The sequence below is a fragment of the Hippoglossus stenolepis genome, chromosome 5, assembly GCF_022539355.2.
Source record: "Hippoglossus stenolepis isolate QCI-W04-F060 chromosome 5, HSTE1.2, whole genome shotgun sequence".
NCBI lineage: Eukaryota > Metazoa > Chordata > Actinopteri > Pleuronectiformes > Pleuronectidae > Hippoglossus > Hippoglossus stenolepis.
In genome coordinates this window covers 13,203,373-13,223,899 of record NC_061487.1, presented here as the reverse complement: position 1 = coordinate 13,223,899, position 20,527 = coordinate 13,203,373, and the positions used below count along the sequence as shown (strand labels likewise).

At 41.8% G+C, this 20,527-nt stretch overlaps 2 protein-coding genes across 2 annotated transcripts; both read right to left on the bottom strand.

Moving 5' to 3' along the window:
* Positions 1-455: 455 nt before the first annotated feature.
* On the bottom strand, positions 456-6,030 carry gnb5a (guanine nucleotide binding protein (G protein), beta 5a). The gene is made up of 11 exons (XM_035156626.2): positions 5,778-6,030; positions 5,130-5,266; positions 4,993-5,034; positions 3,536-3,612; positions 3,298-3,430; positions 2,858-3,001; positions 2,681-2,772; positions 2,423-2,471; positions 1,978-2,074; positions 1,685-1,851; positions 456-1,600 (listed from the first exon to the last, which is right to left on the bottom strand). Exons 1-11 carry the CDS (start codon positions 5,911-5,913, stop codon positions 1,589-1,591), a joined length of 1,086 nt encoding a protein of 361 aa, XP_035012517.1. The 5' UTR covers positions 5,914-6,030; the 3' UTR covers positions 456-1,588.
* Positions 6,031-7,276: 1,246 nt separating this feature from the next.
* Positions 7,277-19,765, bottom strand: myo5c (myosin VC). The gene is made up of 40 exons (XM_035156578.2): positions 19,626-19,765; positions 19,184-19,294; positions 18,918-19,089; positions 18,684-18,828; positions 18,033-18,189; positions 17,738-17,881; positions 17,570-17,651; positions 17,069-17,176; positions 16,875-16,981; positions 16,502-16,767; positions 16,325-16,406; positions 16,102-16,242; positions 15,884-16,006; positions 15,681-15,764; positions 15,435-15,563; positions 15,208-15,305; positions 15,012-15,098; positions 14,803-14,914; positions 14,492-14,703; positions 14,234-14,399; positions 13,981-14,127; positions 13,730-13,894; positions 13,312-13,405; positions 13,170-13,233; positions 12,810-13,084; positions 12,177-12,240; positions 12,012-12,092; positions 11,125-11,305; positions 10,927-11,020; positions 10,770-10,833; positions 10,516-10,684; positions 10,355-10,439; positions 10,174-10,272; positions 9,889-10,043; positions 9,179-9,268; positions 8,926-9,076; positions 8,558-8,843; positions 7,796-7,970; positions 7,625-7,705; positions 7,277-7,540 (listed from the first exon to the last, which is right to left on the bottom strand). Exons 1-40 carry the CDS (start codon positions 19,650-19,652, stop codon positions 7,388-7,390), a joined length of 5,226 nt encoding a protein of 1,741 aa, XP_035012469.2. The 5' UTR covers positions 19,653-19,765; the 3' UTR covers positions 7,277-7,387.
* Between the last annotated feature and the right edge of the window lie 762 nt (positions 19,766-20,527).

The following is a 20,527-nucleotide window of genomic DNA, read 5'->3' as shown; positions in this document are numbered from 1 at the left end:
TTGAATTTGAAAAACTTTATTAAAAAAGCCTAAACACAAACTGCAGCAGTAAAGAGTCATAGTAAATTGTGAAAGATAAAATAAACAATATGTAAAATATATAATACTAAGAATGAGTCCCTTGTTTAACTTTACACTAAACTACAATAAACTAAACAGTAATAATAAAATAAAATATTTACAATGAATATGAAATTACAGCCATTAGACATGAAAAGGAGGAGTACATTACACACACACACACACACACACACACACACACACACAGATGTTGATATATAGATATATATATAGGTTCAGATGTCCATGTGCTTTCTTACAATAGCATGTGATTTACCGAAGAAAGAAAGAAAGAAAGAAAGAAAGAAAGAAAGAAAGAAAGAAAGAAAGAAGTTGCAGAATTGATTATACAATGAAAGTATAAGATAAGGTAAAAAAAAAAAAGAAACACATTGTTATGATATTCAAAACTCAGTTTATTATGTTTGTAATATTTTGATAAACAGACCCTTTTATAACTGTACACTTAACTACAATAAATAATTACAGTAAATATGAAATTACAGCCATTTGACAACTGCATGAAAAGGAGGAGTGGATTCTAATATATATATATACATATATAAGTATGTAGATATCTACTGGGGGACCACAGGTTCAGAGGTTGAGGGTGTTTGCAGTGACTGAATGTGCACATCGAGCAGTAGTGAGTGGCTTCCACAGCAGGAAGAGGTAAGCTGCATGTTTTAAGATCACCAGGATGAATGAAAATAAAAACATCTATCATAAGTTTACCTTAAAATGTGCTTTCTTACAATAGATTAATATTGGCACGTGAGTTACTGTAAAGAAAGCAGAAGTTGGAGAATTAATGATGCGTGAATTTGCTGTCCATCCCCATCTTTGATAAACTACAGATTAGCATTTATGGTCATAATATTTTATGCCAGTGCTCACTGATATGGAATGTTATTTTTAATTGCTGCAGACAAATTTATATTGACTGACGACAAGTCAATCTTCACTACTATCCTAGATTTTCCAATATTTCCCATTTACACAGAAACCACATATTCCCTACCTCTCACTACGACTACGACTGATAGAATGAAGCTCTGAGGTCTTCATATAAACCTTACTGCTTCTCCTGCAGATATCATTTTGTAATTTTCTTTCACAGATTGCATTCCAATTTTTTTTGTGCAAAAAACAAATAAATAAACATGTAATTGTGGTAACATACAATACATCACTTTATTGTGCCACTTCTATCCTAGACTGATGCTAGTCACTACCAATTATAATTTCTACAATATACATTTTACATCTCGAGTTGTTGTAACCATAAGTATTTCTGTGCAATTTTCTTTCAATCATACTGTAATACAAGCGTGCCATTTGGTTTAATTAGTCTCTGAAATATGTATCTCTACCATGGCCAGGAGACTGGAGTATATACAATGCTATTAATATGCTCTATGTACAACCAAGATGGAGTCTCTATCTCTGTGATTGTACTCTAGCAAACAGAAACGTTGGTGTGTCTTCAGTAGGTCTGTGTACCACTTATTCCTCTGTGTCTTCATCCTTAAGCCCAGATCTTGAGAAAGACAAACAGTGAGTCATTAGAGGATTTCCGACTGAAAAGCTGTCAAACCCAACGATAACAACAGACATCTCATACCCTCAGAGTGTGGTCCCAGGAACCTGTGGAGAAGGCGGTCCCATCAGGGGACACTCGCAGCGTACTGACACGGTTCTCATGCCCGAACAGAATTGACACCCGTGTTCCTTTGAGAACGTCCCAAACATTTATGGTGTAGTCGTTGTAGCCGCCGAACAGTAGTCGGCCTGCGAAACACAGACACACAAATGTATTTAACGGCAAGTAAAAGCAATATGTTTAACCTCAGGGGGAACTGTATTGAACTTAGATATTCAGAGTATCTCTGGAAGTAAAATGAGCACATATCTTACCACTGAGAGAGAAATCAACACTGGAGACCCCGAATATGATGCTCTCTTTGGAATAAATGGCCACTTCTCTGTCTGCCCTCAAGTCATACAGGCGGCACTGGAACAGAAGTCAGTGTTTGGGTTTTAAATGCTTAGATTACCAGGAGCAGTTTGTGAAGTAAATAACAGGAGTCTCTCCAGTGGACAGTTTAGGAACAGTTCTACAGTTTGGGAAATTATCTGCTTCATTTCTTAGAGTTTACCTGCTTTGGTTTTTCCACAAGGCAGTTTTCAGTCTTTATGCTAAGCTAAGCTAACCAGCTGCTGGCAGTAGCTTCATGCTTACTGTACAGACATGACAGTGATGTTGATTTTCTCATCTTACTCGTCAAGGAAATGAATGAACATATTTCCCAAAATGTGGAATTATTCCTTTAAGATCAGTAAATAATATCAGTATACGTACTGTAGCATCGTCTGAGCCAGAGGCAAATGCATCTCCACTGGGATAATATCTATAAAAACAATTTTAATGACACAGTCAGGAACAAATTAGTCTCTTAAAGCCTTGATTTCAATATATCTGATATGTAGATAAATCTAGTAATAGTATGAAAAAGACACTGAGGTTGAGAGAAAATGGGCAAAAAATACACAGAATCTGTTTTCATCATTCTTCTACAAAAAAAGTCCATGAGAATAATAAGAAATAATAATCACTTACCGCACACTGTTTATGTCCGATTCATGAGTTTCAAAGGACTGAATACACTGTCCTGAGCGCATGTCCCACACATTGGCCTTCTTATCACAACCCTGCAGTGACAGAAATCATGAAGAATGTGACAAAATCGATTCAATTCAGTCAAGTTGACAAAGCGGGGAGGATTTGTGTCCTCACCCCTGAAACAAATGTGTTTCCGGTCTCGGAGGGGGCCAGGTCCAGACAGAGCACGTCTGCTGCGTGTCCATGGAAACTCTGCAGCAGCTGCCCGCTCTCAACATCCCATAATGCACACGTTCCATCACCGCTGGACGTCAGGATCTTTGACACAAGCAGACGATGAAGAGGAAGTTCAGTAAAAAGGCACGGCTATAAATGGTCTTTGCTGTGTGAGGCATCATGTGACCAGGTCATCAAACCAGGAGCCACTGGCTGCTGTGAATTATTAACAAAGTATGAGGCCCCTTCTGCTTCCATAATGAGAGAGAAGAAGTCACTACTAGAAAACCAGCTGTGTTTTCTTCTTGGAACCAGAAAAACTAAATATATGTTCTGTTTTTCTTTAGTGATCTGTGTGATTATTGATTGAATTCACTGTGTTTTGGGGATAGTCTCACCTGCATATCTGAGTTGGTGAAGCTACAGGCAGAAAGGTAGTTTGTGTGCATGGCCACTGACTTCTTCTTCGCAGCCAAGTTCTCATTCTTGTCCAGGGACAGGGGATACACGGAGCATTTGTTGTCCAGACCACTGTGACACAAAAACAACCCCAATTTACAAAAAGAAGAACCCCACAAAAAAACGAAAATATGACGCACCACATTTAGATGGTACATTGGTGGTTAAGATACTCACCCACAGGCTACGGCGCACCCAGAGGGAGCGTAGGCGCAGGCCATCACCCAGGTGCAAGGCATTGTCACAGCGTGCTCCTGATGAAACACCAGAAGACAAAGCTGCATGAGCCACACTGGATCAATCAGATTCATTAGGCATAATCAGAGCGGAGAGTTTAGAGCTGCTGGACCATAGAGGTGTTACAGTTTGTCCAGAATAACAAATAAAAATCCCAATTAATGGGATGGTTGTTCAAATACTTTTCTAGACATTGTTTTGGTAGAATCTCCTCCCTCTTAACAATAAAAAGGAAACCCTTTGTGCAGCTTTTCTATCCCTTATGGCAGTCGCTGTAGAAATATGAGAAATTCTTAGTGATATCATGGCTCCTTATCTAGTTTATTTTGCTGCATGATACTGGAGCCAGTGAAAATCTAAGAAGTTATTGCGACCCTTTAAAAATTGCCTAAAAATCACAAACCTTATATCTCGGATTTTATGAACACATTACATTGACCATTCCTACTTTACAATCTAAACACATATATTTGCTTTCATTGTGTCTAATTTCTGCTGTCTTTCCATGTTTTAATATACTTATACTAACATTACATATTACTGTATACAACCCGACTTGGATTTGGATCTGTGGGTCCCAAATCAAACAGCCCTGAAATGAATCTAAAAGGCTATAAAATCATTGGCTTCATCTCTGTTACTCAAAATGTCTTTTACTTTTCTAATTTTGAACTCGTTTTTGCTTTTGTTTTGGTAAATGCCAAATACTAAACTCTGATTATCGTCCTTTCTGAACTGATGAAATCCCTCAAATAAATCAATAGGACAGAGAAAGGTTTACTCTGGTGGAACTTATGTCCACACTATAGGGCACTCGTGAGAAACGTATTGCTGATAACTTAATTTAACTTAATAAACTATAAGTATGTTCAGGAGGTTGGTACGAGGGATCATAAACACTGGCTTGCAAAAAAGTGCAAAAAAGCAGCATATATTAAGAATGGGTCAAATGCGAATATACCTTTAAAGATCTCGTTTTTGTTAAAGATCAAGTGTGTACAATTTAGATGAAACGGATTTATTGGCAGAAATTGAATATAAAATAATCCTAGTTATGTTTTCACAAGTGTGTTTCATCTCAATTGCAGGAATTGTTGTTTTCTTTCCCCTAGAATGAGCCGTTTATATTTAAATACTTTATATTAACATCGGGAGCGGGTCCTCTATGGAGGCAGCCATGTTTTTTTACAGTGCACCTTTTTGAGTTTTTATGACAACTGAAGGCTGCCACAGGTTCTACTTCATGTTTGGAGGGGGAGGGTGAGGTGAGGGGTATTCAGCTGCAACATGCAACTTCATCACTAGATGTCACTAAATCTAACATACAGGACCTTTAACATGCCCCAGATGATTTTCAGTGAGAAATAAAACATCTGTATACTAAGAAGAGCTGTTACCTTGTTGGTGGTGAAAGCATCCCATACTATCACTTTTCCATCCTGCAAATAATAAGAACAGGTACAATGTCATCTACAGTCGTGCAGATTACATATAATTACAACCTGACTGTCCAGATCCAGTTATAGTGAGTGACCTGTGAGGAGCTGACGATCCTCCTCTTGTCCTTACACCAATCCATACACAGAACTTTGTTGCCGTGGCCCTTCAGAGTTCTCCGGGTCTTCATGACAAACTGACCCAGTCCCTCCACCTTCTCTGCCACCTGGTGTACTGCACACACACAAACACACACACAATGACCATCCCATTAACCCTTCTCCTGTATATGCACCCTCCATTAATATTGCTGGCAGCAGTGGGGATTAAACATACAGCAGGCCTTCACTCTGTGGAGGGATTATTATCTTGTCCTCAAATAGCTTTTATGAGCATCTCATAAGAAACACATCACCAGGAGCCTGTTTCTAATGTCCTCACGTTTACACTCAACATCACATACAGGTGAGACACATTGGACAGAACCACTAGATGGAGGAGACTGGGACGGAGGCGCTGGACTGTGAAATCAGGAGGCAAACAAACACCCTGTCAGATGTGAGGTAACGTCAGGCCACTAGGATCAATAATCAGCCTCGGAAAACGCCCTCCCCCGTGAAATGCGGCGAGGGGTAACCCCCAGAATAAACACGCGCGGGTATTTTAGCGCCGTATTTCAGTGCGATCGGTCCCGGTGTGAGACGCAGGGGTGAACCGAGGCCTCTCCATTTTCAGCGGGACTCACGCTCGACGTCGTGCAGCTTCGCTCGTTCCTCCTCCAGCTTCGACTTCAGCGTGTCCGACTCCGTCTTGAGGTGGGTTAGGGTCTCGCTCAGCTGTACCTCCTGTGTCGCCATTTCAGGGATGAGAGGGGATCTCATATATTTCCTTTGTGCAGGGCAGCGGTGCAGGCGGCGAAAAGGCTTAAAGCGCAGCTAACAGCTGATGCTGCTGTCATGACGTCACGGGGAGAAGATGCTCCTCCAGCTTCCAGGGAGGAGGAGGAGGAGGAGAGAGGAGGAGGGTCCTGTATCCCGGTGATGCTGCATCCTCAGCAGCAGCATTAGCAGAATTACTCTACCCTGCAACTAAATAATGTATTTTCACTCTGTAAACACAACACAACTGTTTCTCCCTCTGCACTGTGAACATTCACACACTGACACAAGCCCTTACATTTTGATATATAACACAATATATTCCAGCGGATGTAATTATTCTTTTAACATATTAAGGTTAACCTACATTTACAGGAAGGCTGTCTTGTTTTTATGTTTTAAGTGCTATAATCTTCTACTGTTTTATTTAGGCCTATCTTCCTTGTTTGTTCATATTTAAATTGTTATTATCATTACTTTTTTAACATGACTGTGTTCTGTGTGAATTGGTTCTGTAAAACACCATTATCATTTTAAATCTATGTTACAGGAAATCAATTTTTTATATTAATATATAGAAAAAAAATCTAATCCTTTATTGTGAGCAAATTATTGAAAATAATGCAGAATTTTATTGATTAATTCAAACGAGCACAATGAGGTCATGTCATATTTTTCCAGGGGGAATTTAGGAGTTTTAGCAACCTGGGAAATTTTGCATTTATTAGAGTGAAATTTGACTACTTCAAGCGACACAAAATAATTGGGAAATAAAATTTGCAGCCCCAACAATAATTTCCACTATTGATTAAACTGCCCATTATTTACTTTGAAAATCTAATAAATTCTTGACAATAGAGTCTAAACTGATGTCTTCAAATGTCCTGTACAAACACAGTCTATTAATCATTACCATACACTTTCTCTATATTTCATACTATCCCCTACTATTTCCTGCAGTTCTAATAAAAGTGACACAAATATTTTTTCTATAAATTGACAATAGTATCTGCATATTGCATATTCTCCCTGAATCTGTGCGGGTTTTCTCCAGGTCTTCTCCAGCTTCACACTCCAAAGACATGTAGATGGGGTTTAAGTTATTGGAGACTCTAAATTGACCGTAGGTGTAAAAGTGACCATTAATGGTTGTTTGTCTCTGTATGTTGACCCTACGCTGGCAACCTGTCCAGGGTTTACCCCACATTATAGCCTATGTCAACTGGGATTTGCTCCAGCTCCCCCTGTGACCCTCCAAGAATAGACGAAAAAATGAAAAAGTCAGAAAGAAGGAAAGGACACGCACCAGTGACACATGACCTCAGTCTTTGTTTCTTAAATCCAACCTACGGCCTGACAAATTAAATATGGAGTGTGAATTGTTTATTAAAAGTGTTTATATATAAATTAACATGCAGCCACAGGCCAGTAGATTATGAATCAGTCATATGGGGGGAAAGGTCCGAGGTCGACTGGGTCAGATCCGGGTCAGAAAGCCCAGATGGAGACTGTTGGGGACCTGCAGGAGCTCCAGAGCCTGCTGAGACGGGCAGAAAGGAAACGTGACCTGGAAACGATAATCCGTGTCCAGCATCATCTGTGTGGAGCCGTCACGATCATGCACCAATGCCTGCAAACAAAAACAGGACATGTTCAATGAAGTGAAAGAAAAGCTCACTGCATTAAAATATGAAAAATGAACAGCAGAGCTCACCTGAACCTTGCGGACAAATGATGACGGCACTCTTTTCTCAAAATCATCTATAGGTGTGTATGAATTCAAAATCTTGACAATCTACAAACACAAATTGAGTTTTATTCTATGGATGCTGGAGGTTTCAATATTGAAATACATATGATACAGTGTGTGAGTGAATTAAAATACCTGAACAGGGTTGAGTTCAGTGCATTTTTCAGTGATCTCCTTGGCGTCATCGTCCGTGGACTTGTTGACTTGCAGCAGCCAGGCGGCCTGAGACAACGGCCTCAGAGTGTCTATAGCATTAGAGCTCTGAAGTCCCTTCTCCTTCAGCCACTCCTCCAGGTAACTGATGTTACACCTGAACAAACACAGACACCACCACCCTGTTCAGACCTGGTTGTAAACTCTGTCCTGTGAGATCCATTTACAGGTGGTCAGAGGTCGGGGACACATGTGCAAATTATTTTCACTGTGTGAACACAAATGGGTCCGTATGAAGGACCGCCTACTCAGCTGACATCCTCTGACCCGCTGCCGTTTCATATAAAATCAAACGTATTCATGCACTTCTCAGTGACTATATGTTAATTGGTTTGTGACCACTGGCACAATATCAACACTGATCACCACATAATGATTTGTATGAAGTAAAATCTTTTGTAGCAGAGCTGTGCACAGATCTGTCTCTTTATCTACCACTCATACCAACACACACACACAGTCATCGAACACATCTGTAAATTCAGACCGGGCAAAAACAACGTCATTCTGTATTTTGCTAACACAAATGATGAACATGTGTATTTGCATGTAGAGCGGGGAAGTGAGATCCGATCACAAGTGGTCACAGCCGACACATTCAGGACGCACTTTAATACCAATTTTAATTTTCCTGAACTTCTTTTTGACTTTTATTCCAATACCCCAAAAAAATAGAACACAGACCTGATTTGCATTCCCTTCCTGCAGGAGCACATGTCTTTGCGGAGCATGATGTTGTTGAGTGTGGTGGCCCCCACAAGGTAGAAGAGTTGTTTGATGGCCTGTTTGATGAGGCCCTGCTCCATGCCATGCTGGTTCATGGTGGAGTGGAAGACGCTGAGCTGCTGAATGATGGAGGAGATGCTGTAGGTCTCCGACTCCTCGTAGATGCTGTTGGAACGTTTTCTGAAGCCTGTCGGCTTCATGCTAGAAATCCCCTGTAAACTCTCGTGCTCCAACATACCAGGCACTGTGGGACAAGAAGCACAGTTAAGGGCACTAATCCAGGGGGACCACTGTCAAAAATGACAATGATAAACTGTGAGGAATACCAATCTCAGGAGTGATGCTCTTTTCCATGACCGTGATAAACTGATGGTAGATGTGGATGGCCAGGTCGCTGAGAATCTGTCTGTGCTCTGACAAATCAAAATTCTGCAAACAGTTCTTCTTCTGGTGGGCGGTATTTTGTTTCATGAATTCCTTCAGAGAAATAAAAGAAGGTTAAGATATGCCTGCAACTGTGTACGGCAGACACGAAGCACAACAGCGTAACCAGGTTCAACAGAGCAGACCCATACATACCTCCTCCCCGCTGTACTGCTTCAGACAGTTGAGCAGCTGATACGTGTTAGAGAGCCAGAAGGAGACCAACTCAAAGTCTTTAGGGTAATCCTGCAACATAAAAACAGCAGCCGGGTTTTTGTTTTCAAGTATTTTCATTAGCAATATAAGTCTTTGGAGATGTAGCATTTTATTGTGTTTTCTTTCCTGTTTGTACAAACTACCTGGACAAATTACCATGTAAAAAAAACCATTAAATTTGGATGTGGATCCGCATCAGGGGGCGGATTCAGGATTTTTTTTCTTTTTTTTCACATTCCATAACATTGTGACATAGGGTGTTTTTCAACATTTTCATTGATTTCTCACAGAATAATTCCTGGATCTTGATTTATTTTAAAAAACAGACACATCTAGAGGACTGATATTTATGACTGTGTTGAATTTGGTGTAGATCCAAATAAAGATCCAGATCTAGTGAATTTAAATGTGGTTTCATAAGGAGACGGTTGGGCCTTGGCGGAGGTGTGTGCTATTCCAGTTTTATTTATTCAATTTTTAAATTTGTACTTTCCTCCCTTCCTTAGATCAACAACATCTCAAAGTCAAAATACAAGAGCCAACTAAACTGCTGCCAAATTATTATATCACCTTAGATATGAACATGAGTAATAATCGTTTCACTGATCTACAGCGCAGATAAAGGCCTATAAACGTCTAATCAGCCTCACCATGATGACCTTTTTGACAGCACAGATAGTTGCATGCATAAGAGACTTGAGTTTGGCTTCGTCGTTCAGGTAGTCAGCGAAGCGGACGCACATGAAGACGATGTACGCTGGCAGACCCGGGATCATGTTGACCACCACACCCTTGGGCTTCAGGTCTATGGACAGATTGTGACATGATGAATTATTTTTCATTTAGTTAAAACCTGCTTAAATTCAAAAGAGGATCCAGCTGCAAGCACAGGGAGAACATGACCATCTTAAAGAAACAGTCGAGAGGAAGAATACCCAGGATGATGTTCTGGATGAGCCTGGGTTCGTCCTCCCTCTTGTACTCCAACATGCCGAGGTAATCTTTAGGCATTGCCGGCGCAGAAGTTTGCTTGACTGTGTGAGAATCAATGAAATGATTAACGAGGAGTTCTGTTGTTTTTTAGTGATAATTCACAGCTTCAAGCCGTAACGCTACCTTTCTGTGATGACTCAAAGCTGTTGATTTGATTCTGGAGTTTCTTTATTAATCGGCCTCTCTGGTCGAGCTGCTCCTCAAAGTCCTGGAAGAAAAGTAAAGTTTGTTATTTACTTTCTTGGAGACAAATGAAGCACCCACACACTTTTATCTACGCATACCATGTTCTCAGCAGTTAACCGTGAAGTCTCCTCGCTCAGTTTACTCTTGGCCTCACTCTCCATCAGCTGCTGTCTCCTCAAGTGATCGTTCGCCTCTTCCAGATCCTCCACTCGACCTTGAAGCTGCCTCTTCACCTCCTCCAGCGCCTCAGCTTTCTCCTCAAAGTGTCTACAAAACAGCAAAGAATCAGCCAAACTCAGAAATGTCCGTCCCATCTTCAATCAGGAAACATACTCCACCCTGAATATATTACCTGCGTTGCGAGCTCTCTTCTTTAATTTTTGTTTGAAGAGTGTTGGTGATCTCCTCAGTTTTTTCTTTCAGGTGACATGGAAAAAACAACAACATAAGAACAGGTAAAATACTGAAACTACGTGATATCCTTGAAAAGAAGAAATACTCAGCTCTACCTGCCAACTCTCTGTTCAGCTCCTTTGCATGGAGCTCCAGTTCCTGTTTTTGTCTCTGCAGCTCTGACACCTGCAGTTTCAGCTCTGGTAGAACCTGTGGATCACATCAAATAAGAAGAAGCACAATCACTGCACCTATTGCACCTCATCTCTCTTCAGAAATGTGATACGGAATCAGAAAGCCATCCTATTACGCACCGAGTTCTCGCTGCTGAGTCTGGACACTTCTTGGCGAATGTTCTCATGGACGTTACTTTTCTCCTGGAACAGGTTTTGCAGCTTGCTGTTCTCATTTTGAAGGTGGTCCGCTTTCAACTGCAGGCCCTCAAGCTGGGTCTCATAGCCCTCCTTCTGCTCTCTCTGGTGGGTTTCCAGTATTCTGCCATCAAAGGTGGAACCACGTCGAACAGGGTCAAGTTGTACCCAGGTTTGTCAAACAGATCCAACACTTAAAGTCCCACTCCGGCAGCTTATTACACCCACTGCAACTCTTCTTTCTTCCTCAAAATTACATATTCAAAAGGTTTGTTCTGAAAAATTTCCCCTCAAGGCCGTAAAATGGCTTAAATGTACTTTTACAACTTCCTTCCTCATTTCTTGATCTACCAATATGCTGATAAGGGCACGTCCCTGCTCCCTGTCGCCCCACCCTCACAGCTCACCTGCAGCTGAGGAACCTTTTCCAGGTAATAGTCCCACCCAAAAACTACTTGTTTTCAGTGAGGGCCTGGTCACATATACGCAAATGTTTAAGCAACAATTCTTTGTTCTTCCATTGACTTCCAATCCATGCGAGTGAGCGGTAAATAAAACATTTGCTTCCTGTGGCGAAGCAACTCACAACATGGCTTTTCGTGGAGTTAAACTTTAATGAAATGTGACTTGCGAGATTCACTTCGCATTTGCATATGTGGGACAAGGCCCTTAAGGAGGAAACACTCAGCCAAATGGTGTTGACCCATTTTGCTAAAGATATGTCTTTTATAATATAAAAGGCACAAGGGGACATATTTAAAAAAATTGTTTTCTCTAGAGGGGGACTTTAATACAGCTGATACTCAAATGTTGATAGCAAAAATGTATACCTGGTAGCTTTCTGCAGTCCTTCAAAAGCTGCCAGCAAATCTTCAACCTCATAAATCTTCTCCGAGTCATTTGGAGTCAGCCTTCACACAAACAATGTGGGAGATTACATTTCAGATGAAGAATAAATACAAGGGAGAGAATAGGAAAATATTTAAAGAAGTTACCCCAAAAGAACCTCCTCTTCAACAACGCCGCCAAGAAGTTGTCTTGTGATCTCGTTCATTTTGGCTGCACAGAAATATTCAGGTATTATAAGCAAAATACGATTTTCATTTGTGTCGAATCACATTTTTATGGAATAGAATGTCAGTCAGTAGTGCTCATACCTTCGCCAAGGCCCATCAGTCCCCTTAAATTCAATCAAGCTGCACCAAATTACACACACTCATAGATATCAGTCCTCCTAAAAACGCCTGTTTTATTTATACAAAATCTTATCTCATGAGAAATTCCCAAAACTATGAAAACTATCTCGCGAAGATAATAAATTCCCAGATCCGCTCCCTTAATTGGATCTGCTTCAAAAGTGAATGGGTTCTTCCTTGGCTCCCGTCCCATCCTTCCATCTCATCAGTCTACTGAATCAATAAAACTGATTCAGTAGTTTTTGTGTAATCTTCATAACAGACAGTCCAAAAAATCCAAACAGACAACAATGGAAACAGCAATGAAAACACTTGAAGGGGGCTCAGAGTGCGTGTGCATCCGCCAAGGCTAACGCTCTATCTCGCCGTGTTAAAGAATCCTGCACACAGACAAAAGGTAATAAGCTTCACTACGTATGGTGAAGTCTGTACCTCTTGCTTCTTCCGAGTGCTGCTTCATCCTCCGGTCCATGTTATTTCTCTGGTTCTGCATGTTGTTCAGATCTCTGCGCAGCTCAGGAATGGCCTTGACGTGCTTGGTGAGCTGGAGGACCTGTTCCTGCAGGTCGGAGTTCACCTGGCCTTCCTCCTCCAACTTTCTGTGCAGAGTGACTCTCTCCTCCTTCAGTCTCTTGATCTCCTCTTTCAGATCTTCCACCTCCTTCTCATGGTCCTGTCTCTGGATCTCGGTGCTGTTCTCTGCAATCCTGTCAAGAATCTCTCCCATTAATATTCCGAATAATTGATCAAGCAAAGATTTATTTTTCGTATAACAAAATTTTGGTTTCTTACTTTCTGAGCCTTGCTTCAGTTTCTTTCTCGTCAAGAAGACTTCTCTTTATCACATCAAAGTTCTCTGCAGGAGAGTAAAACAGGTCAGAAATATGGTTTGAGGTATTGCAAGAATAGAGTTGCGTCACCTCATTACTGTTACCTTTGGCCTCTTTGGTGGAAGCTTCAAACATTTTGTCCAATTTCTTTTTTTCAAGGGTTAGTACATTTATCTCCTGTCGAAGCTGTGCAATTGTCTAGAACCAGAGTAAAAAAAAATGCAGTATTATAAAGTCGGTTTCATCAGCAAACAAAAAACTGAAAAGATACAAACATAGTGCTCATACCTCCACCAAGGCCCAACAGTCGCCTTAAATTCAATCAAGCTGCACCAAATTTCACACACTCATAGATAATAGTTCCCTAAATGTTCCAGATTTTTATCGTCCGGAACTTGTTTTTCCCTGACTGACATCACATCCTTCCACCAAGTTTCATGAAAGACTGTTCAGTTGTTTTTGTGTCATTTTGCTAACAAACAAACAAAAGGGACAGGGCTGAAAACAGAACCTCCTCCTGACCTGAGTAGCATCTTCTTTCCCTTTCTTCTCTCTTGCCTCCACAGACGCCTTCTGGCTGGTGGATTTTTCCAGCTGCGCCTCCACACGCTGAAGTCTGTCCACAGTCTGAGAGTGAGTACTGGCCAAGCTGGTCAGTCTCTCCATCAACCCACGGCCCTCTTTATTCTGTCAGGGCACAGGAATTCACAGAGAGTAATGTCTTCTAAATAAATAAATAAAAACACAGATAAAATAACTGGAATCCTCTTTACCTGCTCTTCAATCTTCTTTCTGAGCTTCTGCACTCTGAATGAAAGCTGAACATTCAGCACCAGCCTGCGCATGGTTTGGAATCGCCGTCGAGCCAGCCATGCTCTGGCGTACTTCTGGATAACCAGGGCTTTGTTCTCTTCTATCATCTGACAGGTAAGGAGGAGATGGCAGGGCATAAATCTCATGTGATGACAGTCTGGATTTCCATCACTAAAAATGACCCAAATGATTCATTACTGATAACCCACTGACCTTCTTGTACCGTTTCCGGGCCATCCAGCCTCGTGTGAAGGCCTGGATGGTGACAGAGGCCAGACGGACTAACTGGTAGATCTGTCGCGTGCGGTATCCTCTCCAGTGTCTCTGGATCACCATTGACGCCCATCCCCGCTTCAGAGTTTCAGCACTCACCATTTTACTGGAGAAAAGAGAAGTGGGAGTGGGTCCGAATGTGAAAACACTTGTTGATACAGTGGATAATGCAGAGCAATCAACCAGAAAGGCTCTAACCGGATCGTCCTCTTTCCACGGATGTACTGTTGGAGGATGATGGCCGCCTCTCTCATACGCAGGAACTTCCTCCTCTGGCTCCACCCGCGGACGTGTTTCTGGATGGTAACGCTGGCTCCTCGAAGTCGGTCCAGACGCAGCTTCTCCAGATAAGCCACCTGACCGGCTCGGAAGAAGATCTTTGTGCGACCGAACTTGTACTGGTTGGGGTCCTGGAGATCAAGCCGTGACGTCAAAGTGATACACAAACATATAGAGAGCAGTAATGCATGACAATATATTTAAAGGGAGAATTTAAAGAGGGAGTCAACCTGAATCAACCTCTGCAGCACATCTTTGCAGGTCTGTTTCTTGTCACTGAGGCCCGCCTCCTGGTGTGACATTAGGATACTGTATCGGCTGTAAAACTCAATATATGTCCACCTGCAAGTACAAGAGCGTGTTACGCATTACAACACAGACATAACAACATGTGAATATTGTCATTTGGCTAATATGGCATCATGGAGCAGAAACTCACCTGGACGGATAGCTCTGTGCACTGACGCGGATAGTTTCAAGGACGCCACAGGCTCGCAGCTGCTGCACGACCCTCCTGGAGTCGTATCTCAAAAAAACAACAAGTAAACGCTAACTTAAACCAAAAGTACAAACATGTGCAGATGATTCAGTCAAACAGAGAAGATCGTGTCAACTGTAGTTTTGTTAGTACTCACTCAAATGGGAGTTTTTCATCGTTTGGCTTGATGCAGCGCACGTAGTGTGGGGTGGTAGCGTTCAGTGTCTCCATCAGTAAGGACAGGGAGCTGGAAAACTACATTTGACCATTAAATCAATGAGAAGGAACAAGTGAAAAAGACAATTGTGTCCTGTACACACACGCAAATACAGGATTGGAGCTGCAACAATCTCCAGTGAGCAAAGACAGAGTAAACATGTTCACCTTATCTCCCACAGAGGCTCTCAGCTGTTTATTGGCTGGTTTCACTCCGGGCCTGGCGGGCCTGACTTTGACTTTACTGTTCGCAGTGCTTTGCTCCTCCTCGTGGAAAAAAAGGGCCAGAAAAGGCAACTGATAACAGACGCAAACAAAGGAAATGTGTTAGAGTGAGAAAAACAATGCCACTTGGAACCTGGGTTATAATATATATACATAAATATTATATATAAAATAGGACTCTTGATTTACCTTACTGGCTCTCATTATATCCACCAGTTCTTCATAGAGAGTGTCTCTGTTCTTTTCAAGAAAACCTCTGCACTGATACTCCACCTGTAAAGTTTTAAAACGACATCTCCAAGGAATCAAAAAGCATTACATCGTAATAACATTAACGTAATTGTTATGCTCCATCATTAGGTAATGTGTCTTTAAAGTTCCTCAGATTCTACCTTGTCTGCAAAGTGCTGTATCACAAAAGCCTCGTTGGATAACCTGGGCTTCTCAAACAGGGGATTGGTGTCCATGTAGTTGTACAACTTCATCAGCCAGGTTTGGTCAGTGCCCTGAGGAAACTGTGGAGGGAGACATGTGCGGCAGGAGGTTAATAAAAGGCAATCAAGTGGAAACTGAAAACTGTAACCATGTAAGTCGAAAATCGTGCTCTGACCAAGCATTCTTCATCAAGCAAGTCAAGGATCCCCATCTTTGCTTCGATCAGGTCAATGACGGGCTGGTTGTCATAGAAGTCAATCAGCGTCCATGGGATGTCCTCTTTCATGTACTCCTCCTGCTCCAGCTTGAACACGTGCTGAAGGTGAGAGAAGCAGCAGAATGATCAACAGATGCGTGCGCCCTGTTTCTGCAATGATTTCTGGTTGATGGTTGCTTACCAAGTTAAACTGCTGCTGAAGCTTTTCGTTTGCATAGTTGATGCAAAACTGTTCGAAGCTGTTGATGTCAAAGGTTTCAAAGCTGCGGACAAAAGATGTTAAGTTCATGTCATGAAACAAAAGCATTCAAGAGTTGAATATATGAAGAAGAAGAAGAATGTGCTGCGTCCTCTTTACCCATAAATGTCCAGAACACCTATGAAAGCGTGTTGTTTTCCAGGGACCCGCAGTGCTGTATTTATTTTGTTAATTATACAGTCAAAAAGGAGTGCGTAGATGTGCTTGGCGAGGGCGTCTCTGGCATTCCCCGCCCGCTCCTTGGTCACCGGCTTCACCACCGTCTCCGCCACCAGAACGATCCTCCGATGGCACAGCCAGCGCACCAACCCCTCCACACTCACAGCCAGTAACTCACAGCAGACTGCCAGGTGTGGGTCACTGAGCTGGAACACACAACAATGCAGTTCTTTATTCAACCTGGTTAATGTTTGAAGTTCTATTCAAAGAAGAATTAAAAAGTGATTTGAGGCCCCGGAGAGTCATGACTCACGCTAACTGACGATTTGTCCTTTCCCGAGTCCTTGATCTCCACGTTCCCCAAATGCAGAATGGCTGCCAACACTTTGAACACGTCTGACTGAAAGTCTTCCTTCAAACCTGGAGAAGCCGAGAGAGGAAGGTTAAGCTCAAATAAACGCCAGATAAAAAGCGATTTACAGTCTGACAGCTGGGAACTCTTTTTACCCAGCAGGGAGAAGGTCCGTCGAGTCTCCTCCATGTCTTTCTTGTCATCTACACCTTCAATAGTGATGTCACCGCCAATGGACGTGTACCGGAAGTTATCTGCACTCACTGCGGGCAAAAGGAATATTTCATTTAGCAGAGCCATTATTTACACGGCTTATACTTTGAGGGTCAAGGAGGGATGAGAGGCGACCTGTCCAGGTGTCACAGGTCCAGCGTACAGGGACAATTCACGCTCACATTCACATATACGAGTCTCCAACTAACCTGACCCAAACCCTCATGTCTTTGGCCAGAAAAAAAATAGGATTCACACCCTCTCGCTATGAGTTGCAAGTACTAACCACTGTACCACCCTGCCACCCTTATCAAGCAAATTAAATGATAAAATAATCACACAATAAATGCATGTCTGAATGTGAGGCTTAAGTGAGTCAGAATAAACATCACAGCAATAAAACAGTTAAAGCTCCATCTGACACATGCAGTGTAAACACTCACTCAGTCTCAGGCTCTTGAACTCTGGCAGCTGAGCACAGGAGCACATCTGGTAAAATATGTGATAGTTCCGCTCGTTGTCGGCCTGAATTAAAAAAAAGGAGAAAAACATTAGTATGGATTTAATATGAGCAAAATAACGCTCAACAACATCCTCGTCTCGTACTCTACCTGAAAAACCACTCTGGATTTCTCCAGGAGGTAGGTCCTCATGTTAGCTCCAATGATGCGGTACCTCCTGTCAAAGCTGATCTCGGTGTATTTCCCAAATCGGCTGCTGTTGTCATTCCTGGTGGTTTTTGCATTTCCTATTGCCTGAGGCAGAACCAAGACATTTAGATCTATTTACCAACTATCATAAAAGATATTCTTTTATCTTCATGAGATCATAAACATGGAAGCCTAGTTGGCACAGTGCTGAAACATCGTTTGTTGCCTTGTGGCTCCTGGTGCAGTGAAACCTTACCTCTGTTACTGGATTAGACGCCAGGACTTTGTCTTCAACTCGAGTGTTGCTGCCAGATTTGCTGACAATGGCAAAATATCTCATAGCGTAACGAGCAGACACAGTTTTACCAGCTCCGGACTCACCGCTGACGATAATAGACTGGTTCTTGTGGTTTCTGAGGAACAAAGAGGTGTAAAACGCTGTTATAAGTAGACAGTTAAATAATAATAAAATGAAAAAGAAAGTGTTGACTGTGTGATCTGAGAGATTACTGTCCATTATATCATAACGTTAGCCTCAGGCTTTTCTGTAAAATGTCTGCAGAAGGTCTTGATTTGTTTTCTATATCTGATGAATGACTTCGGTTCCTGTTTACACACAGAGTCTTTCACAGTAACACGCTTTGTGCTTGATGGGTTTAAGGCACAGTCAATAAAAAAAAGTTATGTTTCACACGAGTAACATCTCAGGAGACAAGAATTGTGCTCCAACTTGATGACAGAAGATGTATCTGTTCTTTTTCCACTGATGCACATGTTTTTGTTATGTTTGTAGTATCTTGAAGGCTGAATGCCGACTTGGTACATTTTCCTGAATGAAACTTAATAAAAACTTATAGGTGCAGTGTGTATTCTACTTCATGTGACTCATTGGTTTCTATTTATTTACCTGGCCATCTGTTTGTAGGCCTCCTCTGCCACAGCAAATATATGAGGGTCCATGTCTCCCATGTTCTGGCCTGAGTAGGCATGAATGATTGCGTCTCCGTAGATAGGGAGCTGTTTGTAGGGATTTACGGCCACCAGTATAATACCTGAAAAATGAGGAAACAACACAGGTCAGGCCAAAAGCACAAATACCTCAGTGCTTGGATATACAGTCAAAGGCTTCCTGACACAGTACCGCAGTAGGTGTAGATGATTCTGGACTCCACAAACCGCACTCTGAGGTTGTGCAGAACGGCGGGTTCGTGGAGGTAACTGAGAGCGGTGAGGTCATTCTCCCCCACCAAGATGTCTGGGTTCCTGAGAGGAGGGAGGCTTGGAGTGGACGGGTCCAGAGGGTGGTGGTGCTTCTGTCACGGGGACACACGGGTCGCGTAAAAGAGTCAGGACAGTGTTTGTTACATCGTGAACACAGTGCTGCATGGGATGGGATTCTGTACTCACTGTTCCATCTTCAAGGAGCAACTCGAGGACTTTATCTCCAGAATGAAAATCTCTCACTATCTCTGCTGATTTCCACACATGTTCTAAATCTGGAATCCACACTCTGTTGAACTGAGGGGGGGAGACAAGACAAACCAAATAATCAATTATTAAAACAATATTCAACAAGAAACCTCTTCGGCTATGTCAGACGTTAACTAGGTTAACTACCAGGATCTTATTCTCTGAAGTTTAATGATTTGTTTCCTTCTCTGTCATAAATTTAGAGAGATTCACATGTAAAAATATGAATTAAATTAAACATTTAAGTTGGATACTTCCTTCAACACAACTTCCTCTACATTCATACAACTTGTCTGAGCACTGGAAAAGTTTCCATATGTCTCAGGGAGTGTGGACACAAGGTCTCTACAGTAATAATGACAGGGATCTTTTCTCTTACCTCGGTGTACAGCTCCAGCAAAGCCATGTCTGTGCATTATTATGATGATTATTATTGTTAACTCCTCTTGTCTTTACATTTGTTTGTCACCTGTTGTATCACTTGAACTATGCCTGGTTAGCAACGATCCCCCGGTGACATCACAATCAAGTCACACACACTTACATCACCCGGACGTCATTTTCAAAATAATACGCAGTGAATTCGTTCAAAATCCTGCTTTGAAAAACACTTGTTTTAAAACTTCAAACCCTTACCTTAAATGTGTTTACATTTATACGTTTACCCATAAGCTTAATTTATTTCTATTTTCTTTCTCCTTTAGTAATCCATATAATTATGTATTCCTTATAATAACATTATTGATGTATCCTGATTTGATACTTAACTTTACCCGGGGGCTTTATATTGAGATACAGGTCATCATATTTTGTTACCAGTATTTACACTGTCAATGAGTGTCTAATAAATATTGAGGGGCTCTCCAATGATGATAGAGGAACAAATGCATAAACTTATTTTCTCTAGTCTTTCCTTTTTGTTTCCTTTAGACACTCCCACCTCTAAAATCCTTCATAAGACAATGAAATAGGGGGATTTTAATTCAAGCCAAGATATAACTTAGCATAATATAAGATATTACAGGGAAGATTTCTCTCGAACAGACCTTAAGCTTTTATTCTGAAGGCCACCAAACCTCATTGGCCCCGTCTCTTCCTGGTTGTCGTTCACCTGCTGCGGACTCCTGACTGGTTAACTCCGCCCTCCTGTCTTGTGACAGAGTGGGTGTGCTCGTTTGATCAAGGATTTTAACGACAAAACAAACCGGATGCAGATCTCAGCCAGAGATCACAGAGTGTGAGCACACATCAGCTCCTGCTTTACCACGAGAAGTCCAGAAA

What these genes read in the sequence shown, in the direction of transcription:
- myo5c (XM_035156578.2), bottom strand. Translation starts at nt 19,652, where the DNA reads ATGGCTTTGCTGGAGCTGTACACCGAG. An exon ending in CCCGGAAACGGTACAAGAAG is followed by an intron (nt 14,128 to 14,233) that starts GTCAGTGGGTTA and finishes CTTACCTGTCAG; the next exon opens with ATGATAGAAGAGAACAAAGC. An exon ending in GAAAGAAGATTGAAGAGCAG is followed by an intron (nt 13,895 to 13,980) that starts GTAAAGAGGATT and finishes GTGCCCTGACAG; the next exon opens with AATAAAGAGGGCCGTGGGTT.
- gnb5a (XM_035156626.2), bottom strand. Translation starts at nt 5,913, where the DNA reads ATGAGATCCCCTCTCATCCCTGAAATGGCGACACAGGAGGTACAGCTG. An exon ending in GAAGCTGCACGACGTCGAGC is followed by an intron (nt 5,267 to 5,777) that starts GTGAGTCCCGCT and finishes GTGTGTGTGCAG; the next exon opens with TACACCAGGTGGCAGAGAAG. An exon ending in TCACCAACTCAGATATGCAG is followed by an intron (nt 3,002 to 3,297) that starts GTGAGACTATCC and finishes CTTGTGTCAAAG; the next exon opens with ATCCTGACGTCCAGCGGTGA.